Source organism: Mustela nigripes, chromosome 18 (assembly GCF_022355385.1).
Source record: "Mustela nigripes isolate SB6536 chromosome 18, MUSNIG.SB6536, whole genome shotgun sequence".
Taxonomy (NCBI): domain Eukaryota; kingdom Metazoa; phylum Chordata; class Mammalia; order Carnivora; family Mustelidae; genus Mustela; species Mustela nigripes.
The window spans coordinates 22,570,790-22,582,789 of record NC_081574.1 but is presented as its reverse complement, the minus strand read 5'-3'; the positions used below and the strand labels follow the sequence as shown (position 1 = coordinate 22,582,789).

General features: G+C 41.2%; 1 protein-coding gene across 1 annotated transcript in view; it reads right to left on the bottom strand.

The window, feature by feature from the left end:
* The window catches only part of MICU3 (mitochondrial calcium uptake family member 3), a 101,238-nt gene extending 89,625 nt beyond the window's left edge, over window positions 1–11,613 (bottom strand). Inside the window, 2 exon segments of the mRNA XM_059384130.1 lie at window positions 10,836–11,141; window positions 11,143–11,613. Coding sequence (XP_059240113.1) covers window positions 10,836–11,141; window positions 11,143–11,499 — 663 coding nt within the window. The 5' untranslated portion in view covers window positions 11,500–11,613.
* Window positions 11,614–12,000: the final 387 nt, after the last annotated feature.

Genomic DNA, 12,000 nt, shown 5'->3' with positions numbered 1-12,000 from the left:
AGTGTTACTTAAAAAGCAGAGGAGAGGGCACCTGGGTGGCTCAGTGGGTTAAGCCTCTGCCTTCAGCTCAGGTCATGATCTCAGGGTCCTGGGATCGAGCCCCGAATTGGGGGGTCTCTGCTCAGCAGGGAGCCTGCTTCCCCCTCTCTCTGCCTGCCTCTCTGCCTCTCCTCTCTTTTTTTAAAAAAAAAAAAAAGTAGAGGAGAAACATATCTAGAAAATCTGTGTAGTACACAAAAGACTGGACATTTTCCTTAATGCTAGATAGATAATGTCATAAATAAAACTTGTTTGATTTTTTTTTAAGATTTTATTTATTTATTTGACAGACAGAGATCACAAGTAGGCAGAGAGGCAGGCAGAGAGAGAAGGGAAGAAGCAGGCTCCCTGCTGAGCAGAGAGCCTGACGCGGGGCTCGATCCCAGGACCCTGAGATCATGACCTGAGCCGAAGGCAGAAGCTTTAACCCACTGAGCCACCCAGGTGCCCCACTTGTTTGATTTTTAATCACATTTTTCTCCAACATAAGAGTGTTTACACTAAACAAAGTAAAGTTACTCAAATTCTTAGTGTTTGGGACAACAATTACGGGAGATCAGTGAGAATTAATAATCTCCAGTTTAAACTTGCCCATCAAGTTTAAATAAAAGAATAAAATCTTTAGTGTTTTGTAAGTTTGGTCCACTTCCTACGTAAGTTAAATATTACATCATGGGTTAAAAAACGTACTAATTAGATCATATTACTAAAGTCTGTGCATCTTAAAAGGTGGAATAACATACACAAGAATTAAAATAGCAAAAGCTGTGACCATGTGAAAGTATCCATTAAAAAACTTCTACATTTCATGAACAAGTTAAAAAAGATTTCATGGTTTTCTAGTGGTTTGTGTTCTTTTTAATGGCTGTTTCAATCCACCACTCTCCAAATCTATCAAGTTTACTCTACAAATTTCTATTATCTTGCTCTCAGGCGAAACATCACCTTCTATTTTATAGCAAAATAGTAACCATCAGGCAAAAACTCCTTCAACAACTTGCTACTAAAAATGAATAATTTCTGTGTCCTTCCATTCCTTCTTCCTATTACACCAGAAATGCCATTGTTCCTATTATCTAAGATTAAATTCTTCCCTAGTGCTTTAACTTTCATTTCCCACCTGTACCCTGGTTCTTGACAAATCAATTAACACACCCTCCTTCCTTTGGTTTAGTGTTTCTCCTCTTACCTTCAACATTTAAATCTTTTTTTTTTTTTTAGATTTTATTTATTTAATGACAGAGAGAGAGAGAGAGAGATCACAAGTAGACAGAGAGGCAGGCAGAGAGAGGAGGAAGCAGGCTCCCTGCTGAGCAGAGAGCCCGATGCGGGACTCGATCCCAGGACCCTGGAGACAGAGGCAGAGGCTTTAACCCACTGAGCCACCCAGGGTGTATAAAGGGTATACCATCTAAAAAAAAATAAATCAAATCTATGTTCCTTAAGCTATTGCCCTCGCTTCTCTCCTTGACAGCCAAATTTATAAAAGTATTGTCAGCACTTACCTCATCTTGTCCACATCACCTCTTACTTTTACCTTCAGCTTCTCCAACTATAATTTGATTTTCACCTCCAAGATATCACCAAGATCATCCATGAACTTCTTATTGCTGAATCCAGTGAATACTTTCTATTGCTCATCTAAGATGAACTCCTCTGGTAAAGCTCACTGATACTGACTATAGTACTACTTGTCTGAAGTACTTACTACCTTCTGTTGGCTTCCATGACTCTCATGGTTTTACCAGTCTAGACATTACTTCTCAGCTTTTTGTAGCGTTCTGTTTTTCTGACAGTTTTTTACATCACTGATGCTCACCAGGACGCGTTCCTTAGGGGCTTTTCTCTTTATGTTCTATATATTCTTTTTTTTTTTTTAAAGATTTTTATTTATTTATTTGACAGAGAGAGATCACAAATAGGCAGAGAGGCAGGCAGAGAGAGAGAGAGAGAGGAGGAAGCAGGCTCCCCGCTGAGCAGAGAGCCCGATGCGGGACTCGATCCCAGGACCCTGAGATCATGACCTGAGCCGAAGGCAGCGAGCGGATTAACCCACTGAGCCACCCAGGCGCCCCGATGTTCTATATATTCTAAACAATGTCATCCATTCTTATGACTTTCGATGCTTGGCGATTTTCAAATCTATTGTTATAAGCACAGATTTCGCCCCTAAGCTTCTGACCTATGTATCCAACTGGAAGTTTCCCTTCAGCTGTCCAGAAGACACCCTGATCCACTGTAGTTAAAAAAAAACATCATTCATGCACACTCCCCCCAACCTTTTTTTTTTTCTCCCAAGGACCTAGTCTCAATGAACTGCTGCACAATCCACCTAGCGCCCAAGACAAAAACTTGAATATCACCCAGATTCTCCCATCTCTCTCATCCCTAAAATCTAGTCAACTACCAATCCTCGTTGATCCTACCTCTTGAAATTCTCTCCAGTGTGGGAACTCCTCATGGCTTCACTGCTATTTTCCTAGTAAAGTTATAACCATTTTTTGTCTAAAGAAATATTATGGGTAAAAACCATCTGACACAGATTTTTTAAAATTAAAGAATATAGAGAATCATACCCTCTAGCACTCTCATCTAAGAAGTAACAGCATCTTGCCTGGCCTCCTCCCTTTCAGCACTGCGTCCCTCCCTCTACTTTCCCTATCCAGTCAAAGTGATATTCCTAAAATGCAATTTTGATTATATCATCCTCGTGACTAAAAATCTATAATGTCTCCCTACTCTTAAGGTAAAGTTCAAATTCCTTGTCTTAGAAGGTCTTGTACTATCTGCCCCCTGATCACCTTCTAGCCAACTATCTGATCACTCTTGCCTCAAATTCTCTGCTATACCTCCACACTGATCTTTCAATTCTGGAAACATGCTACGCTTGTTCTCATACATGTTATTTCCTCCTGGAACACATGTCTTCACCCACTTCGTCTCCTTGTTTCCCTAATAATTCCTACCTATCTTTTATATCTCAATTTAGACATTACTTCTCCCAGGAAGCCATGCTTAATGTCCCAAGCCTGGGCTTTACGTCCCTCCTGTATGATCCCATAGTACACTCTATTTTTCCCATCACACCACTTTAGCATATTGCATTACAATTATTCTGTATCCTCACTAGACCATAAGCTACAAAAGGACATGAGTTTTATTTCATCCACAAATAAATCTCTAGTACATACTACACTTCAATAAACATTCCTTGAGTAAAGTATTTGAATGAAAAATGGATGAGTGGAAAGATGGATAAATTGTTTCTAAATGAAAAATGAAATGGAAATCTTGATTTTTATAGCTATGAAACTGAAAATAAATGCTTAATACATGAATCTTAAGAAATATTAATCATTTTAGGGCGCCTAGGTGGCTCAGTGGGTTAAAGCCTCTGCCTTCGGCTCGGGTCATGATCCCAGGGTCCTGGGATCGAGCCCTGCATCGGGCTCTCTGCTCAGCAGGGAGACTGCTTCCTCCTCTCTCTCTCTGCCTGTCTCTCTGCCTACTTGTGATCTCTCTCTCTCTGTGAAATAAATAAAATCTTTTAAAAAAATATTAATCATTTTGATAGAATCATGTACTTTAAGATAAATGACCTTCCCTAATACTTTTCTAGGACAGGAACAGGTAATATTCTTTAGCACACTATGTATACCATTTAAAAGAGAAAGAAGTGGAGGGGAAAGAGATTGAAGGAGCCAGTTAGTGATGGAACTGCTGTATTGATAGTAACTAAGAGACTTTTGAAAACTGGTATGGGAAATCTGGTAGTCAACAGTTTAGATATATAATTTTACATGAGCAACTAGCTCAAAGTAAAAACATTAAAGTACTTAATACTAAAAGCTAGGGGCGTGTGGGTGGCTCAGTGGGTTAAAGCCTCTGCCTTCAGCTCGGGTCATGATCCCAGGGTCCTGGGATCAAGCCCCACATCAGGCTCTCTGCTCTGCAGGCAGCCTGCTTCTTTCTCTCTCTCTCTCTCTCTGCCTGCCTCTCTGCCTACTTGTGATCTCTGTCAAATAAATAAATAAAATCTTTAAAAATATATACTAAAAGCTAAGGACTCTAAAGAGAATGAATTTGTTGTCTTCTCATATACTTAGAGAAGAAAACAAAAATGTATGCACTCTGCACCTACTATCTAATGAAACTAAAATTAGTTACTGAATTCAAATATACTACTAATATTATGACTCAGTGTCCAATCATGAATCCTCACAGATAACACAAAGAGGTGATACACCCATTATTTTACCTTGCATTAGCTTTCTAATATCTAAAGTCAAATGAAAATTTGCATGGATGAGGTGATTTTGTGAAAGCAAGCTTTTTAAAGAACTGTCATAATAAAATATTGTAACTTATTTCAGGAGTTAGCATTCATTCAGTTATTAAGTAAGAATTTATTAAAATCTTAAGAGCTACAAAATCTATGTGCTATATGGAAGATGAATGAAACCACCCTCAAAGAAGCTTCAAAAATTTAGGGTTAATATAATTGTTTTAATAATCTCAAATATCTTCTTTAATCTTTACGTAGAAAATGGCATCCATTTCTCAAAAATTACTAAAGATAAAGTATATATTCAGTTCAATAAGGAAGCTACATTTTACTTTACTCAGTATTCATAAACAGTCCAGCTCCAAATTACATAAACAGAATTACATGTCGGAATTCGAGAATCAACTAGGAAGTGACATTAAACCCAAATACTATTTACCTGAATTCCAATTCAAAATACAACTCAATGTTTTTATTATATTTTTTAATGTGGAGATTATAGAGATCAAGGAAAAAAAAAACTGGTATGCACCGTCATTCAAACCGATTGCTGTGCACTATTTTACAATTTTCAAGTCTTAGAAGAGAATTACAGATGAGAATTTTTAAATTTAAATTCAAAATCATGAGAGTTTCATTTCCTGATTCCCAGTGTGGATCTGAATAAAGACATCCATAAAATGTAACAATGTTTCACTGCAACCCAAAAAGTATATGCACTTTTATAACTCCTCGCTTGGTATAACCAGAAAAAGAATATATTTTTTTCCAAATTCATCCAAATTTTATTCTGTGATACTTAGGAAAAAAATAATCTATACTTAAATCACTGTACATGAATCCATAACATGATCATACCTCGAGAATGTGAGTAGAACCTGATGGATTTGCCATGAAGTGATCCAGAAAACAAAAAGAGGGGATCACCCACCTAGTTTAGCCTCCCTATACAAAATGTTATCCTGCACAGAATTAACCTATCCTCAGTTTTACACCTCTGAGGTTTCTCTCTATACAAATTTAGGAATCTTCTCCATTTACACCTCTGGCAGATTCTTCAATATTCTGGGGAAGAATAAGCATAACTTCCTGTCTCAAAATGTGCTGCCTTGGAGTGGAAAAGATAGATAATGAAAGAAATTTTAAAAATGCACGATTATTGGCAATTATTATAGAACTATACCAAAGAAATACAAATATTGTTCTCTTTTCCACTTGAAAGTAAAACTATGTGCAAGTCACAAAATGATGTATTCTGTACAATAAGTAAAATATGTATTAAAGTGTATTAAGCAAACTAAATTTTTTTTTATTTTGAACCTTTTGAAACAAAAAAGCAACCCTAGAACAAAATTTCTCCACTAATAAAAATAATGTTTTAAGGATAAAATTGTAGAGTTCTCAACAGAATCTTGTCTCTCATCTCTTTATAATATTAATAAAGTTCAAGGCCATGTTTACTGAAAAATTTTGGCAAGCCAAACTTGCACAATTAAAATAAATACAGTGTCACGTGATTGGTCTCCTAAAGCCTGGAATTTTGACCTTGACCGAAGTCTTCTGAATTCTAATGCTAAAAATAACCAGCATTTAGATGAAAAAAAATATTAAACTATTAATTCTCACAGAATGTGGTTGTGCCTTTTCAATGCATATATCCCATGCAAATGTTTACCCTGGGCTTATTCACTGGACAAAAATGTATTGTGTGTCTACCAGGGCTAGGCCCCATATCAAGCAATGAAGATATAAAGGAGACAGGACCAACACAGTGCCCCTCCTTAAAGTGCTAGAAAAAGCAGAGAAGACAAAGAATTGCAAAAAGTCATCACCTAGGAGTATAGGATATGCAGGGGGCATTTTTAAGGGAAAGCATCCTGGAGAAGGTGAGAGTCAATGTCTTAAAAACAAAAATCTTCAAGGCTATGGTAATAGAACTGTCTATCTGTAAGTTATGGCTATTCACACCTAGCAGTTAAATTCTATATTCTGTAACATGTTACAGGTTAATTTATTATTAGGTTTATGTTTAGCATAACATGCTGCTTAAAAGAAGTTTTATAAATCAAGTTTCTCATAGTTTTAAGCCACAAAAGGAATAATTTCTACCAGTTCAGTAAAATCAAATGAGCATAACGAGTAAAGTGGCAACACAGGTTTAAATATTTCTGAAAAATGGAAGCCTGCCTTCATGAGTTTCTTTCAATCTCTTTCTCACTTAACCACAATAAAATCACAGTAAAAGGATTTTTTTTTTAAAGATAGAAACATATATTGGGCGCCTGGGTGGCTCAGTGGGTTAAGCCACTGCCTTCGGCTCAGGTCATGATCTCAGGGTCCTGGGATCGAGTCCCGCATCGGGCTCTCTGCTCGGCAGGGAGCCTGCTTCCCTCTCTCTCTCTCTCTCTCTGCCTACTTGTAATCTCTCTCTGTCAAATAAATAAATAAAATCTTAAAAAAAAAAAAAGATAGAAACATATAAGAACTAAGAAAGAGAAGAGGAAAGGAGACTAAAACAATCAAAAGAATTCATCAAAATTTTGACAAAATGGAGAAGATGAAGGAGTGATAACTGACCTGGGGCGGGGGGCAGAGTGCCCCTATACTCTCAATACTGGAAGACTGAGGAGAAGGAGACCAGATGGAAGTGAGCTGACTGGAAATGCAGACCCAAGAAAGGATAAGATCTTAGGAATTCAAGGAGTGGTGAAGTTAGAGTAAGTGATGGGGCTGAAAACAGAGCATTAGATAACAATAGTTGTAAAAACATCACTGGATACTTCCCCAACACACAGGCTCCCACATACAGGTGCATGTGCACCTGCACCTAGATTACAGCTCCTGCAACTTCTCCTATTCTTTGGAGAAACTCAATGACACCAGAGAAGAGGACTTATAAAACACTGACATTTGGGGGCACCTCGGTTGTTCAAGTGGTTAAGCATCTGACTTGATTTCAGCTTAGGTAATAATCTCACGGTTGTGAGACTGAGTCCCACATTGGGCTCCACACTGGGCATGGAGCCTGCTTAAGATTCTCTTTCTCTGTCTCCCTCTGATGCTCTCCCCTCCCTCTCTTAAACAAAACAAAACAAAACAAAACAAAACCATAAACAAAAAAAGCACTGACATCTGGATGCCACTCTATTAAGAAGCCCAGATCGCCAAATGAAAAGCCATTCTCATGTACAAAGAGCTTCTGAGTAGCTCTCAAATATAGAGAGGCAACAACTACAGATATGTGAGGAAAACTTCCAAAATAGAAGTGAGAGCTTAGAAAATCAAACAGGAACAAAAATTAACCTGGAAGAAACAACACAATGCACAAAGTGGAAGACAATTAAAAAACAAAACAAAACTATGATTAATATCCTTACAGTAAAAAGAGAAATTTAGCAGCCATAAAACAAAACAGAAGGCTGTACCAAAGGAACACTAAAGAACAAAAAAATAGTTTTGAGTTAAAAAATTAGAATGACTGAAATAAAACTTAGAAAAATTAGAATGACTGAAAGTTTTATTTCAATAGGACAGCTGGAAGAAGAGTCAAAGATAGCTCCCATAAAAACAAGCAAACAAGGGGCGCCTGGGTGGCTCAGTGGGTTAAGCCTCTGTCTTCAGCTCAGGTCATGATCCCAGAGTCCTGGGATCGAGCCCCGAATTAGGCACTGCACTCGATGGCAAGGCTGCTTCCTCCTCCCTCTCTGCCTGCCTCTCTGCCTACTTGTGATCTCTCTCTCTGACAATTAAATAAATAAAATCTTAAAAAAACAACAACAACAAGCAAACAAGCAAGAAGATTAAAAAGTTAGAAGATTAGAATTAGATTAGGATCTGTCAGGAGGTATAACTTCAGACTAACAGAGGTTCCAGAAAAAGAAAAGAGAAAATGGAGCAATGGAAATTGTCAAAGAAATAATACAAGAAGAACATACAGAACTTTCAAACATGAATTTCTATATAGAAAGGATCCTCAAGTTCCCATCGCAATAGATGAAAAAATGCCCACATAAAGCTCTTTATTATGAGTTTCAAAAAGCAGGGGGTAAAAAGATTTATAAAAGTTTTCAGGGAGCCTGGGTGGTTCAGTTGGTTAATCGTCTGTCTTTAGGTCAGGTCACGATCCCAGGGTCCTGGGACTGAGTCCTGCATCAGGTTCCCTGTTCCATGGGGAGTCTGTTTCTCCCTACTCTTTCCCCCTTGTTCTGAGATCTCTCTCTCATTCTCTTTCAAATAAATAAAATCTTAAAAGAAAAAAAGTTCTCAAAGAGGGGGAAGATTCATTATAAAACAAATAATCAGAATTGTGTGATTAGAGACTTGGGAAGAGTCAGACAGAGGCCTCTGGTATCATTTACAGAGGAATTTTTATAAACACTAAGCAATTATAACATAATAGGTACAAATAAACAAATAAATGAATAAAATTACAACAAATTTATTGAATGCTCACCACATGCTAGGGGTACAATTCTATTTAAAATGTATTAATTTAATTTTCATAATTATGGAGGAAGACACTATTAAGTGAGGTCTTTTTTTTTTTTTTTAAAGGTTTTATTTATTTATTTGAGAGAGAAGGAGCACAAGCAGGGGGAGGGGCCGAGGGAGAGGGAGAAACAAAACTCCCCACTGAGTGCAAAGCCAGATGTGGGGTTCAATCCCAGGGCCCTGAGATCATGACCTGAAGTCAGATGCTTAACCCACTGAGCCATCCGGGCGCCCCAAGTGTGGTCTTTTAAAAACTACTATACTATCTCTCAATTTTAAAAGCAAAATAAGCTTTCGGGGCACCTGGGTGGCTCAGTCGGCTGAGCCTCTGCCTTTGGCTCAAGTCATGTTCTCAGGGTCCTGGGAATGAGCCCCGAGGCGGGCTCCCTGCTCAGCAGGTAGTCTGTCTCTCCCTCTCCCCACCCCATGCATGTGTTGTATGTGCACTCTCAAATAAAATAAATCTTAAAAAAAAAAAAAGTAAAATTAATTTTAAAACAGAAGAAAATACTGTTTTAATGCTCTCTACCTTCCTAATCTGCTTCCAGATCAACTATGGTTGGTGAAAAATTCTATCTTGGTCAATGGGGACACAAGTTTAATGTATTGGGGGGTGGAGAGAAGAGGAGTAGCAGATGAAAGTTGAGGGAATTTGCTGCTAGCATTTTACATATTCATTGTACAAAAGCACTTTATGCTATGTATTTATAATTTGCAGCTAGAATGTCTGTAGCACAGTGGATTCCCTGATTTAAACACATCAACGGCCTCCACCAAAAGAACTGAGGCACTTACCTCAGACCACCAACCTGTGTTTGGCCAAAGAATAAAGAATACATTTCATTAAAGTTAAAAACAGAATAGCTACCTCTTTTCTAAATTTTTGTCATCTCAGCCCTTCACAGTCTTTCGTCTTGCAAAGAAAACTTCCCTAAATGACTCCTAGCCATTTACACGACTATTTCTTAACTACAACGATAGGACAAAAACATCGTGCCCCACGCACTCTTGCCCTACCTCATCTTTACCTCTCACTATCAGTTGCATAATGATACTTGAACATTTCATTGAAAGATCTTCTGGAGGAGTTAGCCTCTTTCAGTTTCCTATTTGTGCTGTCCTATCCATCTTCTCACTTACTTTCCTCACTTCAGAGTTTCTGATTTGGCGGTGGAGTGGGAGGCGATGTATACTCTTCTGAACAGATTTGTGTTTTTTCCATTTCCAATCTGGGGATATCTCCTTCTTTCTGACCTATAATAAGGGAGTTACTCGGTTTGGGCATTTACTCTCTTGGGACTAATAAAGTGCTATCCAATAATGTCGTTACTTTTTAGACCTCAGACCACTGCGTCAAAACTCATCCTCCTGCCCTGGACCTCCTGGGTCATTTGCTGTTGCCTGGTCCAGCCTGGGCGTTCCTGTCTCTCACATACCCGGCCTTCCACTTTCTGCCTGTTACACCCTTGCCTTCTTCGTAGTCTTTTGTTTTGTTTTGACTTGGCTTGGGGTTTTGGTTAATAGATGGTACTGCAGGGGCGCCTGGGTGGCTCAGTGGGTTAAGGCCTCTGCCTTCAGCTCAGGTCATGATCCCAGAGTCTTGGGATCGAGTCCCGCATCTGGCTCTCTGCTCAGCGGGGAGCCTGCTTCCTCCTCTCTCTCTGCCTGCCTCTCTGCCTGCTTGTGATCTCTGTCTCTGTCAAATAAATAAATAAAATCTTAAAAAAAAAGATGGTACTGCAGCAACCTCTGCGGTCCTGGTGCATCAGTGACAGCATCACCTGTGTTTTCCCGACAGCTGGGTGCCTGGCCTACGTCTTGGTCTCACAGGAGGTCCCCATCTGCAGCCGCAGAGCTCACACAGCGACAACCTCCACGGCCGGGTGGCCCACAGTCCCAAGCGCACCCGGCCCGACTGTCACACCTTCCCTCCAGGAGCTTAGGTGGAACACCCCGGCCGCCCTACCCTCGGGCGTCACCTGCGGGCCAGCCCCGCGCGCGCACGCGCTCACGCACCTACCGTTTCCTTGGCAGCCGCCACCGGGATGGGAAGCAGACCCCGGCCGCGGGGCGGGTCCTCCGGCTCTGCGGCTGAGGTCTCCGAGAGGCGCCCCGGGGTGGGCGTCCATGCGGAGTCGGCCCTAGGATCCCCATACAGCTGGTAGCACACAAGGCCGACCAGACCCCCGCCGGCCGCTGCCGCGATGCTCAGCTCCCCCCAGCGCCTCCGCCGCCTCCAAGCCTCCTCAGCCACAGCCCCCTCTTCCTCCTCCCGGCAGGAGAAGGGCCGGCCGGCCGGGCTCGGGGCTACCCCCGCAGGCCGCCCCCACAGCCCAGGAAAGAGATGGTGAGGGCAGGGCGGAGGCGGGAGCCGAGGCGGCGGCCACAGGAGCCTCCGCAGTGCAGCCATTGCGGGAGCTGCCCGCACCAGAGCTAGGAGGGGGCGGGAGGGAAGGCGGAGGGGGTGGGGGGGGGGAGGCAACGAAACCTCGCGAGAAGTCGGTGTGCGGAGGTTCGATGCTGTCCGAGGGCGACGGCTGCAAACGTGCGGCCTGGGGTACCCTGTAGGCGGCCTTCACCTGGGGCGACCGGGGTGGGGGGGGTCTCCGGTGGGAGATCTTGGGGAAGGGCGCGGATCCCGGGTACTCCCGCGCGCGACATTCCTGTCTCAGTCCCGCAGTCATAAATAACTGCGCCCGCCCCGGCAGCACCTGACTGCGCGAGAACCCAACACCGCAGGGCACAGCCAAGTCAGCAGAACCTAAAAGAGCCCTCGCGTGTGCGCGTGTCCAGACGTCCGTCCGCTAACCTGGCCCTTGGACGTGGCTGGGTGGGTTTGGGGTCATTGGGTAGTGCTCCTCTAAGAAAGTCACGGCCCTTGACCCAAGCTCACGAAAAATTTGCAATTGTATTTTCAGGTGTACAATAAAATGAGGTAAAGAGTGGCCCAAGTTAAAAAGATGGCAGATTAAGTCAAAGGCTGTTTTGACTACACAGTGACTGCTTCTGGACTTCTAATGGGGGATGGCTAATGTTTTTCTTTAGCTACAATTTATATATATATATGTATATATATATTTTTTAATTACCATACTTGTGGTCATTTAATTCAACAAATCAGAAGTGTTCTAAAAGATACCCTTACTTTTGTGGAGATGCTATTGGTATAAATATTAAAAAAATAT